At 43.1% G+C, this 22,932-nt stretch overlaps 1 protein-coding gene across 5 annotated transcripts in view; it reads right to left on the bottom strand.

Moving 5' to 3' along the window:
* cux1b (cut-like homeobox 1b) overlaps positions 1 to 22,932 on the bottom strand; it is a 63,150-nt gene that overhangs the window by 39,712 nt on the left and 506 nt on the right. For all 5 annotated transcript variants that reach the window (XM_034605157.1, XM_034605154.1, XM_034605153.1 and 2 more), the window contains exons 2-3: positions 4,284 to 4,394; positions 417 to 464 (exon numbers count right to left, since the gene is read on the bottom strand). In XM_034605157.1, coding sequence (XP_034461048.1) covers positions 417 to 464; positions 4,284 to 4,394 — 159 coding nt within the window. The remainder of the gene's footprint in view (positions 1 to 416; positions 465 to 4,283; positions 4,395 to 22,932) is intronic.

Raw genomic sequence — 22,932 nt, forward strand, 5'->3', positions numbered from 1 at the left:
GGAAATAGCATTTGGTGAGTTGTGACTGGCTAGAGCCGGGGTTTTGTGGTGCCTTTTTTTGCAGGATGCAATTTAAACACACCCTCGGGCTGCAAGACTTCATGAATAGGACAGAAAATCAAGAGCAGAGCCGAGCGAAGAAAAGATGGAGAGGAAAGAGGGGAAATGAGATAGTGGCGAGAGAACAGGGGATGGCGAAGAAAACAGAGGAGGGAGAGAGAGAGAGAGAGAGAGAAGATGACAATTCAAGAGGAAAGATGAAAGTGTAAAAAGGAGAGAAGGGCACTGAGCGAGGCAGCACAGTGAGTCAATGAATGTCAAATGGGCTTTACAAAATGCATTGTCTCAATGCTGGGCTGGGGCATGTATAGTATGTTGATCACTATTTCAATAGAAATTCATCATAACACACTCACCTCTCCTTGGAAGCTCTTGAGCAAGGGGGCGACCTGTTTCCGTAAATCCTACAAAATAAAGAGAAGAACAGGTTAGTCAGTCTCGTGAGATAATCAACTAATCAATTCTAATCCCATTTCAATCCTAACTAGACAGGAACATGTGGAAGTGATGTTTACTAGCATTGACAACTTAATGAGTTTTATGCGAGTAGACAAATACTGTAAGAGACTCATTATTTTCTACTAGAGACCATTCTTGCCAGTGCCAATGAATTAAGAGTAGTGCGTGAGTGAGTGATGAACACGAGGGTACGGAGGAGGCCAGGTTTGTACCCTGAGGTTCTCAGGCGGACTGCGTTTCTCATTAGAACAGGTGCAGCACCACCTGGGCCACCCAGAGGCACCATTAGTGCGTGTGAGACAGAGAGTAGATGAGCCAAAGCGTCGGCCTACGGTTGATGCAAATTGTCCTGTCGCACTTTTTTTTTTACTGTAAAACAAATGCTTTTCATCCTGCAAGTCCCATTGCATGACTTTCCAGTACGAGTCAATGGATTCCGATTAGATAGCCAGTTGACTATGTATCAAGGGAACATGCAAATCACCGTGCTGTTAGCCGAGCCTACATCCTGACAAACTGAACTGGAGCGTACGGTGAAAAGCACAGCAGAATAGGACATTCTGTACAGGAACATCTGATTTGCACAGTTTGTGGACACACACATATACTCACAAAACTGCCTAATGAAGATGTGAAGTGGGGCAAGTACAGATGTGTGCTTGGGAGACTCTGCGCCTTTTTAGAAATCTGTCTAAAAGCATAAGTGATGCAGGAGGGAGTGTGCGTCCCAAGCTGATCTGGGACCAGTGTCTGGGCTTGGCCTAATCCCAGGTTGGTCCAGACAGGCTGCTTGTCTGGGGCTGGGGACAGGTCATGACCTCGGTGACCCTGCTCCATTGTTACCTCATCAGGGGTCGTTGTGGCTGTTTGTCTGGGCCAATTCAATATTCCCCTGCCACGGATAATGACCTCCACCCTGCCCCCTCCCCTTTCTCTCTCTCTCTTTCTCTCACTCAATGTGTTGCATTGGGTTTAGATTATATCCTTATTTCCCATTTAAATTTTCAGTTTCTTTTCGGTTAGATCACCTGCATTACTTCCTGTTCTGATGAATAAAAGTATTTTCAGCTTGTACTTTCATATTATTTCGCTTCAGTTCAGGTTCCATTGTCTTGTCCGAACCAAGCAAAACGGTGCTCACACACACGCATTAGTCCACATTAACGTACACGACCACTTTCATTTCACTCTTTCCTACCTAGTGTGTTATTATCACTGTGGCTTTAAATTCGTGTAAATATTTATGTATATACTGTGACCAGAAAAAAAGGAGAAACCTCTGTATAATGTAATGCAGTCTAGTCTAGAAGTGCTCCAATAATTACAACCTTTGTTCACATCATAATCCTCTACTTTTGTTGAAGCTGTGTCTGCACGAGGAGCCAACTCAACACTACCATCGGTTTGAAGTTGCTGTATTAATCTTGTTGAATCTCTTTAGCTGAGTTAATTTAATTCCTGCCGTTATTTGAGATTAGATGTTGATCTGTGCAACTTACATTGTTGTGCTAAGTTTTGGCAGCAACTAAACAAGAACACACACCGGACACACAAAAACAATCACATTCAAATAACATGTAGAGGAAAGCTACTGCTTTTGCTGAATACCCAAGCACTGAACCCCTTTGGTCCACTTTCCAGTGCTCCACCCCTTTACCCCCTCCACTTCCAAAGATTTATGACCATATAACATAACAATGCACACAGACACCATGGTCAGTGTGTGTGTGTGTGTGTGTGTGTGTGTGTGTGTGTGTGTGTGTGTGTGCGTGTGTGTGTGTGCGTGTGTGCGTGTGTGCAGTTGGGGGAGCGGAGGGGGCCAGGCAGCAGGAGATGGATGGCTGGTGTGTGAGCTGCCGGCAGACAGCAGACAGGCCAGCCTAAGGAATCCTCCGGGGAGTATGGAACTCACATTTGCTGTCTGTCTACCCTGCAGCTAAACACAAACGTGTGTATGTGCATGCGTGTGCACACACACATGAGCACACACACAAAGTTGTTTTACTACCACTGCCGCTGGCTAGCAATCTTTGGGACATTTTACCACCATTCCCACCCATGCCTTTATAACATTGTAGTAGAGGAGTCTTGACTAACTAAAAGGAAATTAAGAAGTGGATGAATAATTGAGGCAGCTTAGGAGGCATAGTGAGAGGTAGTCTTGAAAAAAAATCAACAGTGTGTCAGTACTAATGAATTATGAAAACTTTGTTTTCACGCTGCATTTCTTTGCACTACTTTCAAAATGCTACAAAAGCCTCTGTGTGTGTGTGTGTGTGCGCGTGCATGTGTGTTATTATGCAGACCATGAGTGCAGTTCACGCCGAGTACAGCTCAGCAGACTAGACACAGTCAACGTGGGCTGGTCTCCTGGTTGTTGAATAATGGATCAGAGACGGACTCCCGCTCAGCCTAATGCAGTCTGATCTGATGTGACTGTGATCTCCGCTGACTGGTGCGGACCACAGAGAACTGACAGCCCGCTGTATAGGCTGGTCAACCACACACACGCAGCCACGCACGACATGGCAAACGTCGCTCCGCAAATGCACAAGAGACGATCGGGGCATTATTAATCAAGCGCGGAACATCACACGTTATGAATCAGTCTATTTGGTAGGCAGCCTTGATGCGCATCCACTTCCAAAACGCAAGAGTTTTTAGTGCCGATTCCTATTGAGCCTGTTACAGCCCTGTAATGAATCCTGTCGCTCATCTGGCCTGGCTCGGATTCCTCCTCCACATACCAGGGAGATGCCAGGGGCCACACAGACGCCAGAGGAGCCTTCCTAAATCACAGCCTTGTTACACTGATGAATGTGTGTGTCCCGTTCTGTGATCTAGGCTATCTGCCTCTGTGTGTTTGTGTGTGCGCCTCTGCGTCTGCATGTTTTCTTTGTGTGCATGTTCCCTCTCCTTCTCTCTGCCTCTGTGTGCTTCCCCACCTCAGTGTCTGTCTTGCCTCCCCGTGTGTGTTGCTAGTTATGTGGTTACACTTGAAAATGAGATTACAGATGAATGCGCAGGGTAAAGTGAAATTAGCGTCTTTTGTATGCAGGTACAGTTTCCTCGGGTGTATATTCCTCTGCACCGGGTGGGCTACATGATGGAGTCAATAGTCACAATGCTCGTCCTGTGGTAACTATAATAGGCCTACTGTCAACTCCACAGAGAGATGACAATTTTCTATCCACTGTCTACTACACTCATACATAATTCATACTACCATCAATAATTCACCATGGTGACATTACCAATAATAACACAACAATACTTTGTTTTCACTGTGTGGTTTGAAACACGTTGCCTTGGTAACAGAGATGAAACAAATATTCCCAGGAGGAGTGATGGGAACACAGGAAGAGGACAGAATTCCCTCCTGATCCCTCTTAGTAGTGTTGTCACACTCTCTCTCCCTCCTTTTCTCTCTCTCTCTCGCTCATACTCGCATACAAACTCACGGACCACACTTTCTGCACGCATAAAAAACTAGGTCAGATAATACAAACTCCTGAGGGGTTTTCTGTTTTGTCTCTTTAGGATTTCAGGGAAACTAATGGAGAGACTATTTTTGGGAGCCAAGCCCGCATCTCTGCGCAGTGTACTCCTCCCCTGCTTTCTCAGTAAATAATCATGGCTGCAGTTATAAGGAGGAGAACAGACACAAGAGAAACACTGAGGCAAATGTGATTATCAAAAGAACTGCAGGATATATATGCGTGTTTGTGTGTCGGTGCGCGTCTGTGAACATCAGATTTTCTCACCTCTGGTGTGTTCTTCTTGAACTCGCGGCTCAGGTCGATCAGCTTCTTCCTGGACTGTTCGCTCTCATCCTGTCTGTTGGCAAGCTGTGTGGCGGTGGCGTCTAGTTCTTTCTGCAACACAAACGCAACTTTCTTTTAGTTTGCTAAGAAGAGAACTGCTCATTTTTATCATTGCTGTCATTATAATCAGCATTACTGTCATCACTTAGCATAAAAAATAAAGACAGCAGACTCCTTGACCCATCTGGCGTGCTGCAGACTACCCAGCTTGCCTCAGCTGAACTCGGCCAGTATGTTGCAGCAGCAGAGGCAGAGAACAGAACCACAACACGAATATCCCGCCAAGGAAAACCTGTCTACACCAGTAGTTGGATCTGCTACCAGCGCAGGCAATATGTGAGCGATTCAGCCTGTCAGTCAATCAGTTGCCACAGTATCGGACATGACAACGTCTGTAGCAATAGACGGTTACACGCACAGCTCACAACAATTATTGACTGTCTGAACCCGATGACCCGACATAGCAACAACAGCGCAATTATCAAAAACAGCAAGGTTGTCAAGGTTGACGGAGGGCCCGCCTTAATCCACATCCATTTTGCATTGTTATTAACAGCTATTTATGAGACTAGTTCCAGATGATGAGCCAAGTGCTGACATTAACAAGATATTTAGGCCATGTAAAGATGGTATCTCGTTCTGCTGAGTGTGTGAACACTGCTGGATTATGTTTATGTTGGATTCTTCTCCTCTGTCACTACTGCTGGCTCCAGTTCCAGTTTTGCCGCTGTAGTCCCATGCAGGAGCTTTAACCAGTTTGATTTTATGCAAACCAGGCAAAAGTAGCATACATCAGCAACCTGTGCCGATAGCATCACAATGTTAAATTCAACTTGGCATCAGTGATAAGTTATATGACAATGTGATTAACATAATATGTTTGTTTATAAAACAGAGAAATGGAGCCAAGTGCTTGTGTCTCTGCACTAATTTAATGCTGAGTCGAGGTCAGCCAGATGAAGGAGATCAGATTTCATGGTAAGGGTTTGGGAAAATGCAAACTGCTCATATTGTGTCCGTTCATTAGAAAGTGTGTGTGTTTTGGGGGTGACGATGACAGTGCCAATATGTAAAGTATTTTATCTTACTGTTGCTGCTTACTCTCTGCTGCACCTTCTTATTACCTTCGCTAAGGAGGTTATGTCTTTGAGTTAGCAGGATTATGCAAAAAAACTACAGGGCAGATTACCAGGAAACTTGGTAGAAATATGTGGTATGCGTCATAGAAGTACCCATTCATATGTTTCTGTGGATACAGATTAGGGGGAGGATGCAGGTTTTTTTTCTCCATTTTCTATAAAATTGCAATATAGGGCATTTAAAAAATATATATAATTCATGAATCTTGATAAAAAAGATGTTATAGGGACTAATGAATTATTACTGCCACCTTTCGGACTGTATTCAACAAGTTTTAATTCATGGGCTCATGAAAGATGTCATTATATACCTCTTGGAGGTGTCAACTGAGTCAACACCTAGTGGTAAATTTCAGTATACCCTTATGTTCCAGTGTAGGTTTGGAGTATTTTTATTTTTTTTAAAACCGGCCAAACCCAATCTGCCACGCTTACTTCTTTTTCTATACTCTCCACAGATCAGCCACTCACTTACTCAGCCAGCGTTTTCTTCTCCTCCAGTTAAAATCGCTCTCTTCTCCCTTTACTCCACCTCCCCCTCTTCCTCTTCCTCTCCTCCCTCCCATCCACCTCCTGTGAGGCCGCCCACCCCTGAGAGTGATTAAACGCTGCTGAAGGGCCGTTATGCTAACTAACACACTAATCATTTAATACACACATTACCACAGGGGCCCTTGTGGCTCAGTCTGCTGACAAGGTCCCAAAACACACGCACGCACACATGCCCCCCTCCCCCCTTTAACTCCCCCCACACCCCTCAACACACACAAGAAAATACAATCCTCTAAAGAAATAGTGTGATCAAGAACTAATTAGGAGATTTCTCCCCCCCATCAGCATTAAGTTGAATTCCCTGACCAGCCGTGATCTCGTTTTATCCACAAACCATAAAAAAATATAACAAATGGACTTGGTCGACTGTCCTCTGCAATAGATTTTATGCAGCAGTACAGGATGTTTGAAAAAAATAAATAAAAATAGAGGCTCACTTGCTTACATGCCATCTTGCTCTCGCTGCCCACAGAGCAGTTGATGTAGCAGCCTGTCTGCCCATGGCCATGGAGCAGCTGCACTATCTGTTAGTGAATTCGAGCGTGCGCAGAAGCTTGTGCAGCGCTTGATGAAAGGAGGGACCTAATAAATTTTAATCATGTTAAATTAATTGTCAAAAGAATGAATGCTCTAGTTCATGAATAGAGGTGTAATTATTATATTGGTAAAGATTAGCTACAGAACAAGACGCAGTTGGTTCCAAATATTAACATCAAATTGGCAGCTATTCACAATATGATGCATTGGGCCTTGAGCCTTTGGAACGCTTCAGTTAAATGCATGATCTGAATTCAGATGCATCAACAGCAAACCAGGGTTAATTTCGGTATATCCCAAAAGTAAAGAGATGATGTCGTTAATCATTCGAGCTGGGCCATTAAACACGGGGAATAAAATCTGAAAATACAGAAACTCCTTTCCTCTGAGAGAACATGATCTAATTCACTATAAAAGTAAAATACCACGGATGACCCATACAGTGCATGTTTTTGATTACGAAATGCATATGTTACACACCTCAGGACACAATTAAGTGCATTAACTTCAAGAAGAAATGTTTGAGCAAGTACATTAATAATAAATACACCGAAATTAAGCATGGTTTGCATTACTGTGCCTGCACCATCTTAAGCCACCAGAGCCACTAAAACACTGTAATTTCTAGAATTATATTTTTTACAATTTTCTCAGCTGTGGATTTTATAGAAAATACTACATCAGAGCACTATTACATTACACACACCTTCATGTTCTTGTGTTTTTTATGATAGTAGTAAATGTAAAGCTAATAGTACTGCTTATTAAATTGAAATAAATTGACTTGGAAAACATTCTATCTTTATTAAATTTACTGGAATATAGAATATAGAAATTAGCCCATGCAAACTTCAGGTAAACTGTCAACTTTATTGATACAAATTAATCAATAAGACATTTTTTGAGCAAAACTGAGCTCACAACAGCCTCCAGCTAGGGTTGTGCATTAGGAGGTCATGTGCCAATCCCTGACGCCCTTGATTCTATCCAATCCCTTTCCAATACCCTGCTCATATCCCAATGTGTTACCAAATCCCCATTCTGGAAAAAAAATAAAAAATCTGCTAAGCTAAATAAACACATCACACATGAAAGAGGATTTATTCAATGCCAAGTGGGCAAGTAATTATGGGCATGGTCTCAGTAAAAAAAAATAAAAAAAGGACCCTCAGACCCAGTCAGGTTTTGACTATGCAGCAAACTCTCTTCCCACATCAGCAGACACAGGCAGACTTTACACTCATCTTGCTGATGGAGCGTAACATCCCAAAGTGCACAAGCCCTGCCGCCTGCCCTTTGTTCACACACACATCAAATCTAACTGACCATTCAGAGACAACTGCTATTCTGATTTTAAGCCACAATATATTATAACACATGATTAAGTTGTCATATTTTAGCGGCATGAGTAGAATACTGAACAAATAAAAAAAATAGACGTTGGGGTGTTTGCTCTGCTGAATGCCGTTTTTGTAGATTGTGGGTTTTTAGCAAAATAAAAAACTGCGGTGAGCTAACATGGCTACGAAGTTGCCGTCAGCTAAAAAACACACTGAAGGTGTCCTTTTTCTCCCTGTGCTTTCGTTCTTTGTTTCCACAAACTAAAACACACTGATGCAGAAAATGTGTTTGTTTAATGACAAATTAAAGTTTTTTTCTACAGTTGAGGTTTTTTCCAGCTTATAAAAACAAAGTTGGGCTGAAAGGGTTTTTCACACAGGCTATTTTCTACACAACCATTTTTTTCAGGGGACAAAATGTCCACTGTATTGTGTGGCATTTCACTTCTTTGATTCTAAATGATCATTTTGTTTTGTCCTTGATTTTGATTGTGATTTTTGGGGGGTTTCTTAATATATCCTCCTTTGTAATGACCAATATTAAAAGGGGGAATGGATATAATCAGCATTCACTCCCGGGTCAAATGACTATGCAATGGAATGGGTTTTTATCAGCTCCAATCTGCAGTGATGGCAACATCACACCCAAGTGAACGCGCTAATTTCTTCTTCTTTATTTAGGCAGTCTAGATGCTGACACTGCACCTTTCCTGGCGCAATGTTATGATGTGCATTGAACTTCTGGAAAATGGCGGATAAATAGCTACGAGTGTTAGTTTTTTTTTTCATCTTGGGGGGAAAACATCCAACAGCAATTTTTTCTCTGTATCTTGCAAAATACAACAATGGCAATACAGGGGAGTTTTCTGATGCGTTGGTTTTAGGTGCATTTGTGATGTCGAAACGTCGACTCAGCGGAGGGGGAAAAAAACAGAAAGGCAAACTCGTCTACTGGCAAGGGGAACGGAGTCAAGCACCTTTGTTTATCAAGTTTACCCATGTATAACCACTAATTTTGTAGTAAAGGAGGCAGAACATTGCCCTTTTCCTCCCAAGTTGATATTCTCAAATTCATTATACTTAAAACAAGTTGATTATTACTCTAATATGAGACTCTACGACCTCAATATTAATTTCTAAACTCTGATAAGGATAACCATTGGAACTGATCGAATTCGCAATGCGGACTGTCGGAGCCCTAGCACCCACATTACAGCTGATATTTCTGTGGTGACTAAATATTGCAGGTAGCTAGAGTAATAGACGGCAATGGTAACATCTTTCACTATCCATCTAAGTCATGACAGTGAAGACAAACGGCAAGACGATGTGTGGATTGGGCAGCTAAAAGGATTGGTCAAGTCAGCATTGCAAATATGGCTACAGAATACTAGATTAGATGATAGAACTGAATTTCTTATTGGGAGTGACTTATCCCAGTGCCTCTTTGGATATTAGCAAAAAAAAAAAAAAAAAAAAACACCCACTAGAAGCTTGTCAGTTTTACTCTTTTGTTGGCTTCATCAATCTCCAAGCTTTTGGAGTTGAACACTGTTAACATTAGACAAAAGTGCTCCACAGCGGTTGAAGCCATCTGGCATACCGCTGGGATTTTCTTTCTATCATGTCCCATCATTAATGATTGACATCATGCTAGTCTGATAAATCATACAAATTAACATGTTTGACAAGCAGCCAAAACAAGTGAGAAACTCTAATTAAAAAACATACACATGCTGCTAGAGGGAGTCTATGTTTTACACTGTATGACTAATGTAATGACAAGAAACTTGTGTCCGCTGTGTTTGGGCCTTAGGGCACACTCTGTGAGGTGGACACACACCGACTCTCGTTGGCCAGATTTTGAGATGTTTTACTCTTCTGATCTGAAAGCTGTTTAATTTACTGGCAAATTAATCAATTTAATCGCTTACATTAACTCCAGCACTATTTTTACATCTGTCTAGGGCTGGTTATGACTGCACTGTCTAGTTAAACAGAGGATGGAATATGGTGTGTGCAGGGGAGCATTAAGTGGGCTGTAATGTCTGTGTGATTGCTGTAACAGCTCTGCTTAGCTTGGCTGGACTGGCCCACAGCAGCAGTCCCTGTCCTGGTTCATTTGGTCGTCTGGTCAGCTGTAAAGACGATTGGAACAGATTGCCAACAGTCCCTAGAGAGACTTCAACACCGACTTGGCCAAGAAGCCTCCCGCACACTGCTCCACACGCGTGTGCTCTCACATGAATGCACTCACAGGCCGCGGCAGTAACTGGGGGAGCCCAGTCTTTCCACATTCTTTTGAACTCGGTTTCAAAAGAGGAAGTCTGCTAACATGTTCGCCCAGTGAAATTTGGCATGGGGAGCGATGTTTGCAGCTACGAGGGGAGGCCGGGCCAAGCGGAGACGAGTATCTCTCCGTCCCGACACTGTGGTAATAATACTAATCACCGATAACAGTCACGGGTAAACAAATCTTATTACCACTGGCCGTCAGACCCAAGGTGTACGGCGCGTTGGTGTGTGTTCGTCTCTCCTAATGAAATTCCTTCCACTCGTCTGCCGGTGGAGAGAGGGGCCTTCTATCTGACTAATTCTCTCTAATTACTCTAATGAGCCACAGGTGATGATACAGTGAGACTGATTAATTAAATGGGAGGCACCAATCAGGCATGTCTGATTATGCCAATCATATCGACTACAGACTAAATGAGATAACAGGAGACAGACGCACGTTAATTGAGGTATCAAAACTTCATGGAATTCTTTATGCCCTCACGCTCCGCCGATGCCGAGACAGATAGGCTGGTGGAATGACAACAAAGTTATTGTTATGTACACAGTATGATGTCAATCTGCAGCTGCCGTCTGCACTGCCACGGTGACCAGGAGTGCACCACCAGAGCACAGAACACCACACAAGGGATTCGCTTCAGATCTCATTCCCCGCAGAATAATTGGGACTGTAACTGCTAGAAACACTTTGTTTACTCCTAGTCTGCAGGCACACATGCCAAGTAGTCTGCCACTACTCCTTCAGTCCAAACACAGCCCAGGTTAACTGCTCTGCATTTGGTCTATGTTTTACACATTAATCTAATGGGAGTACCGCTCTTGAGCACAGGCCAGGCATAGAAAGAGAAGTACAAAAATACATTCACTGCTTCTCTGTAACACTAACCGTGTGTTAGTCACACTACGGAAGAGGCTAATATTTTAAAACAAAACTTCTCTGTGTTCATTACAAGGTGAGAATCCGTTTACAGACAGTGTATCTGGCAGAGATGTGTAAGAAATGAGGATTTATGTCTTGCCAGTGCAGTCGGTAATCTTTTCTTTTATCTCTGACATGTCTGAGGCTGTTATGTGGTTACGATAGTAAACAGTAAAGGCGTCTGGAAGATGTCTTATCTGAAATCTACGAGTTCTATCTTTCAAACTCCCCCTCCATATTCCCTCGCAGCGTTCCAACCCCCTATGTGGTCGACTCTTCTGTACGCCAAACCAACTGTGTGGAGGTGGAGTCATGGTGTGGCGGCTCAGTCAGGAGCAACAGCTACGCTTGCTACAGCGACACGGTACATGATCACAGATCACAGGCACGCCCCCTCAAAACACAGCACAACAGCAGCACAGATAAGAGACTACAATTCAAGCTGCTTGTCTGCCTTCCTACCTCCGACAAAGCGGGGTGCAGAACTTTTACATGTGCCAGCAAACAAGCTTTTACAAACCACACAGGGTTTGAAGAAGCAAGTCACATCCTCCTGAATCTCCACTTTTACTTTTCCTCTCACCCACTGGAGTCGTAGCCACAAAGTTTTCTTTACCACAAGCTAACACAATAGGTTCACTGTGACAACTGAGGTTTGAGCACTTTTTTGTGTGCACGCCATTTGTGCAACTGTGTGTGCATCTGTGTTTGTGTGCAAGAGCAGTTGGGGGCGGGGTCAGCCTACACCTCTCCACAGTCTAACAGATGCTTGTGGTCCCTGAGCGTTTTTGCTCCTTTTTTTTTTAACACAGATCCATATCTACCAACAGCACAGGAGCTGTCAGGACTCACCTCACTGACGCTGACGCAAGCCTGGATCAAAAACAGCCTTTTTACACCACAGCCTCGTTCGTATTGATCCATGTTTCTCTGCCGAGAGACTGGTTGTTGTTTTATCTCCCCAACATCCAAGCCTTAACTCTCCTGAAGCTTACTGAGAGCTAGTCATTATTTTGCCTGACCTATTGTCTGACAAAGGGTTTCAGAGGCCTGGCCTGAGCCTAAATACAAATATAATGAGACTAAGACTGTTGCAGCATTGAGGAAGTGCAGCTCACTTGGTCTCATTTTGTTGAGTTTGAATTTAGCTAGAGGCCTGTGTCACAAAGGGTGAGTGGTGTGGAGTGTGCAATGGGAGGAGAGGGGTATAGCGATATGCTAGGGTGTAATGCATTGGTGAAAGGGCAAGATTTTTCATCCCTGCGTTTACAGGGTGGAACGGCTAGGATATTGAGATCTGAGATAGGATCAGAGGGTAGTGAGCTGTTTCAGCTACGATAAAGGCCACGCATTACAAACAGAGCACAGATACAGAGAGAGGGAGACAGAGAGAGAGACCCAGAGATACAGGGAGAGAGAGCGAGAGAGAGAGGGGAGAGACTATCACACCTCTCATCCCTGAATTAATGCCTCCATTCTGCCAGGAAGCTATTCTGTGCCAGTGAGAGGAGATTGGGGAGGGGATGAGTGCACAGATACGGACTAAAAAATGGAAACTGCGATCATGGAGAGGGGCGATAGGGATTAATCAAGTCTGGAAGACGAGTGAGACTCTCCAGGCCCAAAGCGCATACACAAGGCTGTGGCCCAAGGACTCCTACAAGCAATTGTACAATGCAACATTGCCACGATTAAGTTTATGACATCAGATGCACATATAAGTAACCATAGGTGGATAATGGCAGGGTCACAGACAGGCTGGCAATTTTGTAATGTTGAAGACAACACACTCACATTAAGCTTTCGAATGTACGACCTCTTTGACCCCTTAATAGAGCAAGTTGTACTGAGATTTGATCGGCTCTCAATTTGTTGCCCTATTTGATTTGCTGTTCTTTACGCAGACATGCATTTAAGCTGCATGCTCTTGGCACAGTGACAGGACACAAAAAAAAAGTGTGCATCACTCTCATGTGCCTCTGGTACATTAAATCCCAGCTCTGCATGATGCCCCTTTTTCCACATTTTAATTTAGCTCTGTCTATCTGTTTTGTTCCAGTAATTTTCTAGACGCCTGATGATGACACATCAGCATGAGTCGTGCCATAGCCTATAAAAGCAGCGAACTGACATCCCCACATAAATTAACAACGTAAATCAAAATGCCCCATTAGGTTAGATATATCCAGACTATTTAATGTGTCCAGGACATGCTGTCACTATTTTCTAGCATGGCCTTGCCTTCTGACTGAGTTTGACACCCACGGTCTATATGATCAACGTCAACAGTGCATGGCCCGGGGCTAAGTCTTACTCAGCCTTTATGAGTAAGACTTTTCTGCTCTGCTTGCACGATTTCTGAGAGGAAAGGCAGAGAAACACAGTGAGAAGGGGAGAATGAGCATAGCTAATCCTTACAGTAATGACAGAATAATTAGCTTGCGTTAGGCTAAGTAATGGGTTGTAATTATATCATTTATTCTGTGTTGAGAGAATGTGATATAAAGCCTGCACAATGAAGGAAGAGGAATTGAGCTTGGTGGGAAGTAGGATGGCGCATGTGTAAGAGCTCAGGCTCTTTCTATTGATTGATCCAAACATCAAACGAACCACTAGAGTAATGGGGGGAGTGAAGGACAGCTAAAAGCTATTTGGAGCCTTCAATGCATAAAAGACTTGACCTGTTCCACACAGCCTACATATCAAAACCATCAAACAGCAATCAATAGACCAAAGCGGTCAACTCAACAAACCGTCACCCTACTAAAACATCAAACCCCCTGCCCAAGCGTCAGATGATAGGCTACACTCAGCTTATCCATTACCATCAGATAAAGAGGAGATAAAACACAGAGCCTAATCCTTTCATGTGTCGTGACAGCCACAGCAGCCTCCAAGGCATTCCTTCAGTCTGGCTCTCAAATAGTTTTATGGCGGAAGGCAGCCATTCAGTCAGCCAGCCAGCCAGCCAGTCAGGGCTGTTCTGGTCTGTTTGTCTTATTTCACAGTTTACACGCTGTTTTATAGGTAGTTATTATGGTCACCATGGTGATGCCATACGTTTTTATGGTCTTTTGGTCTAAGGGCAGAGTGTAATAAACGAAAAAAACATACACACATGAAAACAAAGACTCACTAAACACACTCCTGCTGTGGAAAGGTCTCCTCTCCCTCCCTTCCTCCCTCCCTTCCTCCCTCCCTTCCTCACACTTTATCAGTCTCGCCAAATGCCTATCTCCCCACTTTCTGCTTCATGTGAAACATGGATAGGCTAATGTAGAATTGTCCTTTCTCATTCCACATCTGGAGCTGATCAGAGGGCCTCCTGGAAGTTGAGGCCTCTGGGCCTATTAATAACCATACCGCTGAACTCAGGGTCAGACAGCAGTCAGCGGATGAGCCTGTGTCTACTAAACACACAGTCCCCTCCCCCTTTCTCAAGAGGACAACTCTCACTTTTAAAAACGGAGAGGGCAAGTAACAGACCATAGCAAGGTACATCCAGTTTATTCTTTTAAACTGGGCCAAACAAAAAGTCGGCAGGAGCTCACAATAACTAAACACTTTTAAGTTTGAAACTTTTTAATTCACATTTGGTCATCCTTTAAAAATAAAACAAATACATAACCAGAGATAAACTCCTTCGTCTACTTGTGAGACAATTTGCTTTCTTAAGTTGTTGTTTTTCCCTTCTTTCCAAAACAAGTTCAAGTTCAAGGAGGCTAGACCTGTTAAAGGCAAGACAGATGGTGAAGTCATCATCTGTTAGCTCTAAAGGTTAGACCAGTCAGACAGCCCAGGTCATACAGGGGTCTGCAGTGTCAGACCACCTCTGAACCCTGGCTCCAGTCAGACAGCTGCTCAGGTCAAAGATCAGGGAGAGGTTAAGATGCCGTCTGAGGACGCTCAATGAATTTAACAGATACAGGTCTGCGTCATTTGTATACAATGTCCCGTGTTTCTCAGGACAAAGCCATGGAGCTGCGATTAGTATTTCACTTTTACATTAGGCAAAGCTTGTGCAGCTATTACAGCAGGACACTCATAGTCAAAACCATTTAATCTGATTTCCAGTAGAATTTAAATGTGTGTGGTAAGTGCTCCAGAGACTTTGGTTTCAAGTTTGACTGACTGAGCAAAGTTTTACCAACCTATGACATAAAGCTAAATCAGTGAATACCGTACTGAAGGGAGAACAATTTGTTAAGCATAACCCACCCCCATCTAACACGCACATGCACGCACCTGTGAATACAGGGTAGTTGAATCATCATAATCGGCGGTAGTTTTCTGCTGAGCCCAGCCGGCAGTCTGTGTTATTTTTAGAGGGCTGACACAGAAGCAGGCCGTCCATTTACTCTGTGAGCTGGCAGCAGGACCATCACAGCTCTGGTTGCTTTTAAACTACCAAAATGGGAACGAGCTCAACATAAACACTATGAAGGTGTGGGCACTTATAGAAATGAAGTTAGCTGCTATTCAGAGCCATTACAATTCCATTACTTTAACATTAGGCTCCTTATAACACAAGGCGGTGTATTAAAATGCCAAATCCACGCAGAGTTACTGACTGGCCAATGAACAAAGGCTAGAAAATCAATAAAATTCTTTGGCTAATCTAACATCTGTAAACCGGTGGTGGCTTATTATTAAAACATCCAGCATTTATTGCTCTTATAGCTGCGAGGGTACATGCAAGTATTTAGGAGAAGAGAAAAATACCAGCTACTACCTTAATACAACGAGTCAATAGAACTAGTGCAAGAGAGTGATTTTAATCAAAGTACTGACTTACAAGGTAAAAGTTAATTCTATTCCTTATTTTAAAAAGCTGAATGAGAGGAGATTCAAGGTGATGTAAAGCTATAGATAATTATCCTTGCATTCCTTTAGCCCAGGCCTTATTTTTTAAATAATAAAATACATACAAAAGAAAAATCTCAAACTCCTGGACAGACTCAATACAACACAAAAGCAGGTGAAATGGGAGAGAGCAACAACTGAAATTAGAGTGAGAAGTAAGGCTAAAGGTTGAAGGCTATTCCCATCTTTGTGACTGATGTGTTGAGCCTGAAGGCCGACGATGGATCTAGCAACTGAACCCATGATTGACATTGAAAATTACACAGAGTGAGCTATTAGCAGATAGCAAGCCATATCATAATTCAGTCCCTACACTATCAAAGTGCACCAATATCATAATTCAATACCAAGAACCATTAGCTTGCAGCACACCAATATCATAATTCAATCCTGAGGCCATCAGCCTTTGCCAATATCATAATTCAATACATGGGCCATTAGGGCACACCAATAGGCCTATTAGAATTCAATACCTATGGTCAATGATCTAACAGGACACTGATACTGGAGTCATGAGTTGAGGTGGGGTAGGGCCTGCACAGAAGCATCCTCAGGCCTTATTTAGCCCAGACTCCTTGATAACAGTGAGATAAACAACACTAAAATAGGTAGGGCAAGTGGCTCACCAAAAGCTTGTCTACACCAGACGCTGGAGGGCGTGGAGTATTTGCTGCTGAAACAAATTTCAGCGGGCAGAGGGTGGCGTTTGTGGAACAAAATGAAGCATGGCATTAGCTCCAAGCTCAGCGGTGCACTCGAGCCAAACTTGTCAAAAAAAGTTTCGAACACTGGCCCCCAGTGTGTGACCGTCTGGTCTGCAGTGGGTCTAAATTATCACATATATGTGGTACCTTGTGGAAATGGGACTCCGTTTCATTTTCTGGTCCATTGCCTTTGTTTATATTTCCATGTTAACGTCTTGTTTAACTCTTCAAAATACTGGAAGTCTCATCCAGGCTGTGCTTGTTGGTTCATCACAAATCTGCAGCTTAACAGGCAATCAAACGGTTTCTAACAGCTCAGATTTCCCCGGCTGCTTTACGCCAGTTTTTAACCCAAGTTGTCATTACTCAAAGTTTCACCACATATTTCTTAGGTTTCCCCCACTTCTCTCCAATCCTCATGTACTGCGTGTTTAAAAAGACTCTGGAGAGTGGAAAATATGGTTAAGAATGATGGATTATATTATTATCTGAAATATAAAATAAATTACTCAAATGACAAACAATCAGCAACAATTTTGACATGTAATTAAACGTTTTAATAATTACTTCATGTAAAACTGCCAAACAGTCGTTGGTTCCAGCTTCTCAACCAAAGCTTTTCTGCTTTTCTGCAGAATTGTGAACTGAAGATGTTTCTTAGATTTGAGGCCATGGGTTTGAAGATTTTTACTATTTTTTGACATTTATAGATACAAATTATTGATAAATTGATTGAGAAAATAAATGCTAGTTATCAAAAACCATCTGCAGTCATGAAAACATGTTGGGTCTGAAGTAATATCTCTGAAAATAGCAAATTTAACAGAGAGTTGTAATGTTAAATAAACCTTGACAAAAGGTAAGATGGATAAAGTCATGAAAGTGGAAAGGTAAAAAAAGGAAGCACTGGTGTGTGTGATTTGATTGTTCTGATGAATATATGAGGATGTTCTGCACCTCACAGTGTGTGTGCATTCTTACATTAACAGTCATCTCTGAACAGGAACAGACATCTATGTTCCCTTGGGAATGCAAGATTTTTGTTTACTGAAAACCCGGGGCTTAATATCACAATACAAGATTACATCGGCCTTTGAGGCACTGTTTCAAGTGTACGCTTGATTTTCAAATAAAGTGGGCAGCCTCCTGAAACTTACAAGTGGAAACAGCCTGTATATTCCCAGAGGAGCCTAAAGAGAAGTGTCCAGTCACTGAAGCCCATGCTCTCTCTGCTGGAATACAGAGCAGCGGAATAATGGATGCTTCTGTCATGAGATACGGTGAAACTCTATGATGCTGTAGGTGAGAGACTCCAAGTGGGTCTGTAAATAATGCCTGCCACTTGAAAATAGGTCTCTGGAAACTGCCCCCTGTGTTCTTGCTTCTGGTCGTAGGGTGGGGGTTCTGTCTGTGTAGTAACATTGTAGTGTTTTACTATTCAGCGGTGGGGAGCATGGAGACAATACATCAAGATTTGGGGGTGATTATGAGGCACATTAAATATTTATTTCTATTACATTTTGATGCACAATAAAAAAGGGGGGTGAGTTACCGATTTCCAGCTGTAAAAATGCAGTTCACCCTGCAGCCTGCAGAGAAATCGAACAGCACAGATGGCCCGAATTAATAAAATGTTATTTAGGTATTGACTCTGTAAGCCAAGACATAAAATACCTAAAAATATTGGCTGTCACACCGCCCCTAAAGACATTTTTATTTGTATGATTTATTTAAAGCGATAAACTTGTGTAGTTGGAAAGGTTCACGGTGTGAGCAAAACGCACGTATTTTGGAAATTTGACTTTAATGGAAATAAATGTCCTAATAACACAAAATATATATATTTTTGGGGGGGCGTCATACAAACCAAAATGAGTCAATTGTTTATAAAACAATATCACAAGTTCGATATCCTACACGCTGTATATAAACTAAGACTATAAATTCTTCCATGGCTGTTTTTGCCCAAAGCTCTAACTTCTGCAAGTGAAAAATGAGGAGAGAGTGTACAGGATAAAACTGATGCTTTTGTGGCAAAATTCATAGCTTTGGGAATAGATCTTAATAGAAATAGAAGCAATAATGATACTTATAAAAGCCTCTTTACATTACAGCCTGCTTGCTCTCCACCCTGAAAATGCAACCTCTCGGCTCAGTATGTTTCAGGAATATTAAAAAGTCAAAAAGTTATTAAATTAAGTGAAAGCAGTAAATATGCTTTGACAGAAGCCAGTTACAGACTTTTTCACATAGGCAGTAGGCCGCTCTGTTATGCTGTGGTGTACACAACTGGCCTGTGGAGGAATACTGTAAATTAAATTTTTAACTCATAATAACTCTTGTTGTAGTTGTGACAATACATTTTAAAGTGGTGGATGACACGACAGTCACTGTACTGGTTGTCTTTGTGGTGTAATTTTACCAGAAATGTCTCAATAACCTGCAACAAAATATTATCAACTTTATAAAAGGAAATAAAAACACATTGTGATCAGGAAAATTATCAATGAGTTAAATCATTTCATATTAGAATATTCCCAGTGTTTATTCTCACCTGGAGCATCTTGAGGCCGAGCAGTTGTGAAATATGCTGAAACCTGTCTCATGTTTTATTCTTATTTAAACTAATAGTACAAACTGGAAGGAAGCCTGTCACACACTTCTGAATAAAGCCTGAATTAAGAGCCACTGTCTCCATCTGTTTGGGTAACACTATTTTTAGACATCTCTTAAGTGCTTTTTTATCTTTTGTTCAAACATCAAATGACATTGGTCAAAATTTCTTTTAAACACAAAAATAAAAAATAAAAAAGTTCTATTAAGTATTCAGAATCTGTCTGTCGTGAAATGTGCAATGTATTTACTTATTGTATCAAATCAGATAAACTGGTGTAGACACTCAGACACTCAAAGCAGAGGGAGGGTTAAGACTGAGCTGAGAGTGACGTGCACTAAACCGCTGAGGAGTTGGGGGAGTATGGGCCTCTGCTGAGAATTAGTCACTGATAAGGTATATGAAAACTTTTTGGGGGTTTTATGAATGCCGCACATTCTTCTCAGGGGTACGGAGGTTATCCTACGTAAGGATACACTGTAACCTCTTACAAAGTAGGATGACAAGAGTCCCGACCAAGGAGGACCGAGGGCAGACCAAAAGACCTGACATGCACTCATCCCTCTTTCTGACTCACGCTTAGCCGCTCACCACCCACCGACACACAGTGAAACCTTAGTCCCAATGCCAGGTTTTGTCACTGGGCAGAGAACTGGTTGGCTACAGTAAAAGCATGACGTGATGCCCCTTCCTCCATGCTCCCCCCAGCCTGTGCAGCAACAGAGGGGTAAAAATATCCCACCACTGAGTTCAGACAACCAGCTCATAAATTAACACTAAAACTCCTGCAGACAACAGCGGGCCAGTCGCTGAGAGATTTAAACCACTCAGGTTGCCACTGACCACAGCTCTGGGATCAGCTTACAAAAGCCTTTTCCTAAATTTACCCATTAGGAGGTGGTGAACAAGAACAAGATCTAGATCCGCTTTCCTCCAAGTCACTATTTAGCTGTCCACTAGTGAACTATTTTTCAAAATGGCTCTGGGGTGCTTTCTTCCAAGAAATGTTATGAGGTGAGATGCAGGCTATTAGGGCCTAAATTGGAAATTGTGTAGAGCAGCGAGGTCTGGTCTTAATTTCCCAAGCTTACATAAAAAGTATAGGTTTAGGCTCAGCTACACACTCATATCTTGTTATGGCTCTCCCGTAATGAAGCGCAATTTCTCATCGCTCTCAAGTAGAAACACGATGTTCCAGAAAACTGCTCGACTGGGTCAAAAAAAGAAAAAAGAGAAAAAAAACGAGAGAGAGAGAAAAAACAACAGGAGAGAAGAGTGATGATCCCCTCTAAAGAAACTCAACTCTGTAATGGACGAACAGGGATTACAGACGTTAAAACCTCCTCCATCTGTAATTCACTGTCACCCTGCCATCATCTCTGAATCACTGATCCATTTTGCAAGTGTACGAGACCTTGCTAAAAGCATCACTGTTGCACCCATTTGTGTTTGTAGTGGTGGGGGGGAGAGAGGAGGAAAGAAGAAAAAAAAAATCACGCAGAGAAGACAAGTTAACAGCTCGCTGTGCTGTTTCAAAGCACTCTCTGTCCTGTAACAACCACCTAGCTAGTTTCTCACACAGGGAATAGGACACACTGATCAAATAAGATTTTAATGAACATCAGCAGTTGGAGCCTGAGGAATAGACGTTACGATGGCTTAAAGCTACTGACAACTAGGTTGGGTTGGATTTTCATCATCAAAAGAAACCAAAAAAAAAAGAACCCATTCCTTTGCTGGTGCCTCTCGCGTACACAAAACAGACTGTGATTTTTAAGTGCACGCTGTCCGTTCGATCGCAAAGGAAGACGGAAATTAGAACACAATTGGCTGACAGGGCCACGGGCAGACGGTGATCATATCATGCTAACCTCACATTATCCTCAAAAAACGGATTAAAAAAAAGGTTCTCCTCTGAAGGCTTTCCTCTAGGAGCCTCTCAGTGGGAGGGAGAGTAAATAAGATGTCATCAATAATAGACAGTGAATGTTCTGAGCAGTTCCGCACACACACACGCACGCACACACACACACACCACACACCAGCTCCGACTGATTCCTATCCTGCAGACAGGCCTGCCAACCGCCAGCCTTTTTGCACACGCTCAGATTCACTGTCCTGACTAATCGCTTGTGATAGGGGCCTTTGCCATAATTACCCAGGGCCTTATCACAAACTTATGCGATGCATTTTTCATGTCCTGGCTGCTGGCAGTGCCTTCACTGTCCGCGCTGGCAGTCAATCTACGAACACACACACACACACACACAAAAAAGGGACTGATCTCAGACAAATTCACACACTCACTCGCACCAGTTCAAACAGGGCGAAATGGGTGAAAGCAGGGTGAAGGGCCAGAGAGGAGGAAGAAAAAAAAAAAATGAAAAAAGGATGGGAGGGGGGTGGGGGGGTGGGGGAGAGCAAGATTGGGGAGGGGGGTGGAGGTGGTGGTGGTGGTGGTGGTGGCAGGAAGGGGGTGGGAGATAGATAGTGCAGGAAAAGAAAAAGAGAAAGCAGTCTGAAATGTTTTACATAATGCATGAACAAGGGGGCACGAGTAGGAGGACCAAACAGGATCAAATAAATAGGAGAAGTGGAGCCTTGGTGATGTGGCATAAGTGCAACACAAAGCACGCCGGGAAGACTTGCTCACTGTCCTTTTGTCTCCACAGTCATAGGGGCATCATGACCTAAATAAAAGTTTAAATCCCAAGCCCCCCGTGCGAGCCACAAAATAATGTATGAACAATTGTGGGTAGGGGTAGGGGGGGGGGGGGGGGGGGGGGGGGGGGGGGGGGGGGGGGGGGGGGGGGGGGGGGGGGGTGAGGGGGTGCAGCCTGCATAATGCAATCTTATGTTAATGACGACGGATGCTAATATTCATAAATTGTGATTTGAAATTCAGCAATGCACGTTAAATGCCACGGCAGAGGGGGGGAAAAAAAACACAACAACACAACAGTGCCATTGTCTGCGCGTCTTGTGATGGGTCATACAGGCTCTATAATGTACACGGGCTATATTCACACAGGCCCCAATATTTCCCCCACTCGTGTCCCTTCGCCGTGCCGTGGATCTTCCTGCCGTGCACGCCGAGATTAGTGGCGTGCGTGCGGCTGGGGACGTTGCCGGAGTTCATCATAAAAACCAACAAGGTCACGATCGCTCGCGTTTCTACTATTTATATTCATGTGATTGCATCAACAAACACTGCCCCGTCCACTTCCACAGACGTGGCAATGTCTGTACCAAAAAAAAAAACCTGTGTGTGTATAATTGCCGTCAGACGAGAGGAAACCGACAAAAAAAAAACCGGCCGAGTTGATGAACCACGATCACGGACACCACTTCAATATAACTGCTCCGAAAAAGCCGCTAGCCGATAAGGTTGCTAATGTTTTCATTGTCGCCGGAGTAAACTTCACATTTGTGTGTCGGAATAAAAGCCGAAAACAAGCTGTCGTGTGTCTGCGCTGGTGTCTGGTGTCACCACAGCGCCACCGTATAATGAGTCGCACTTCTTTTTTTCCTCTCCCCTAAATGATCCAACCTCACAGCGGCTACAGCGTCGGGCTAACTACGGCTACTCGCTCCGGTAAAAGTTGAAGAACACGCAATAAAAGGCA

Source organism: Hippoglossus hippoglossus, chromosome 13, assembly GCF_009819705.1.
Source record: "Hippoglossus hippoglossus isolate fHipHip1 chromosome 13, fHipHip1.pri, whole genome shotgun sequence".
NCBI lineage: Eukaryota > Metazoa > Chordata > Actinopteri > Pleuronectiformes > Pleuronectidae > Hippoglossus > Hippoglossus hippoglossus.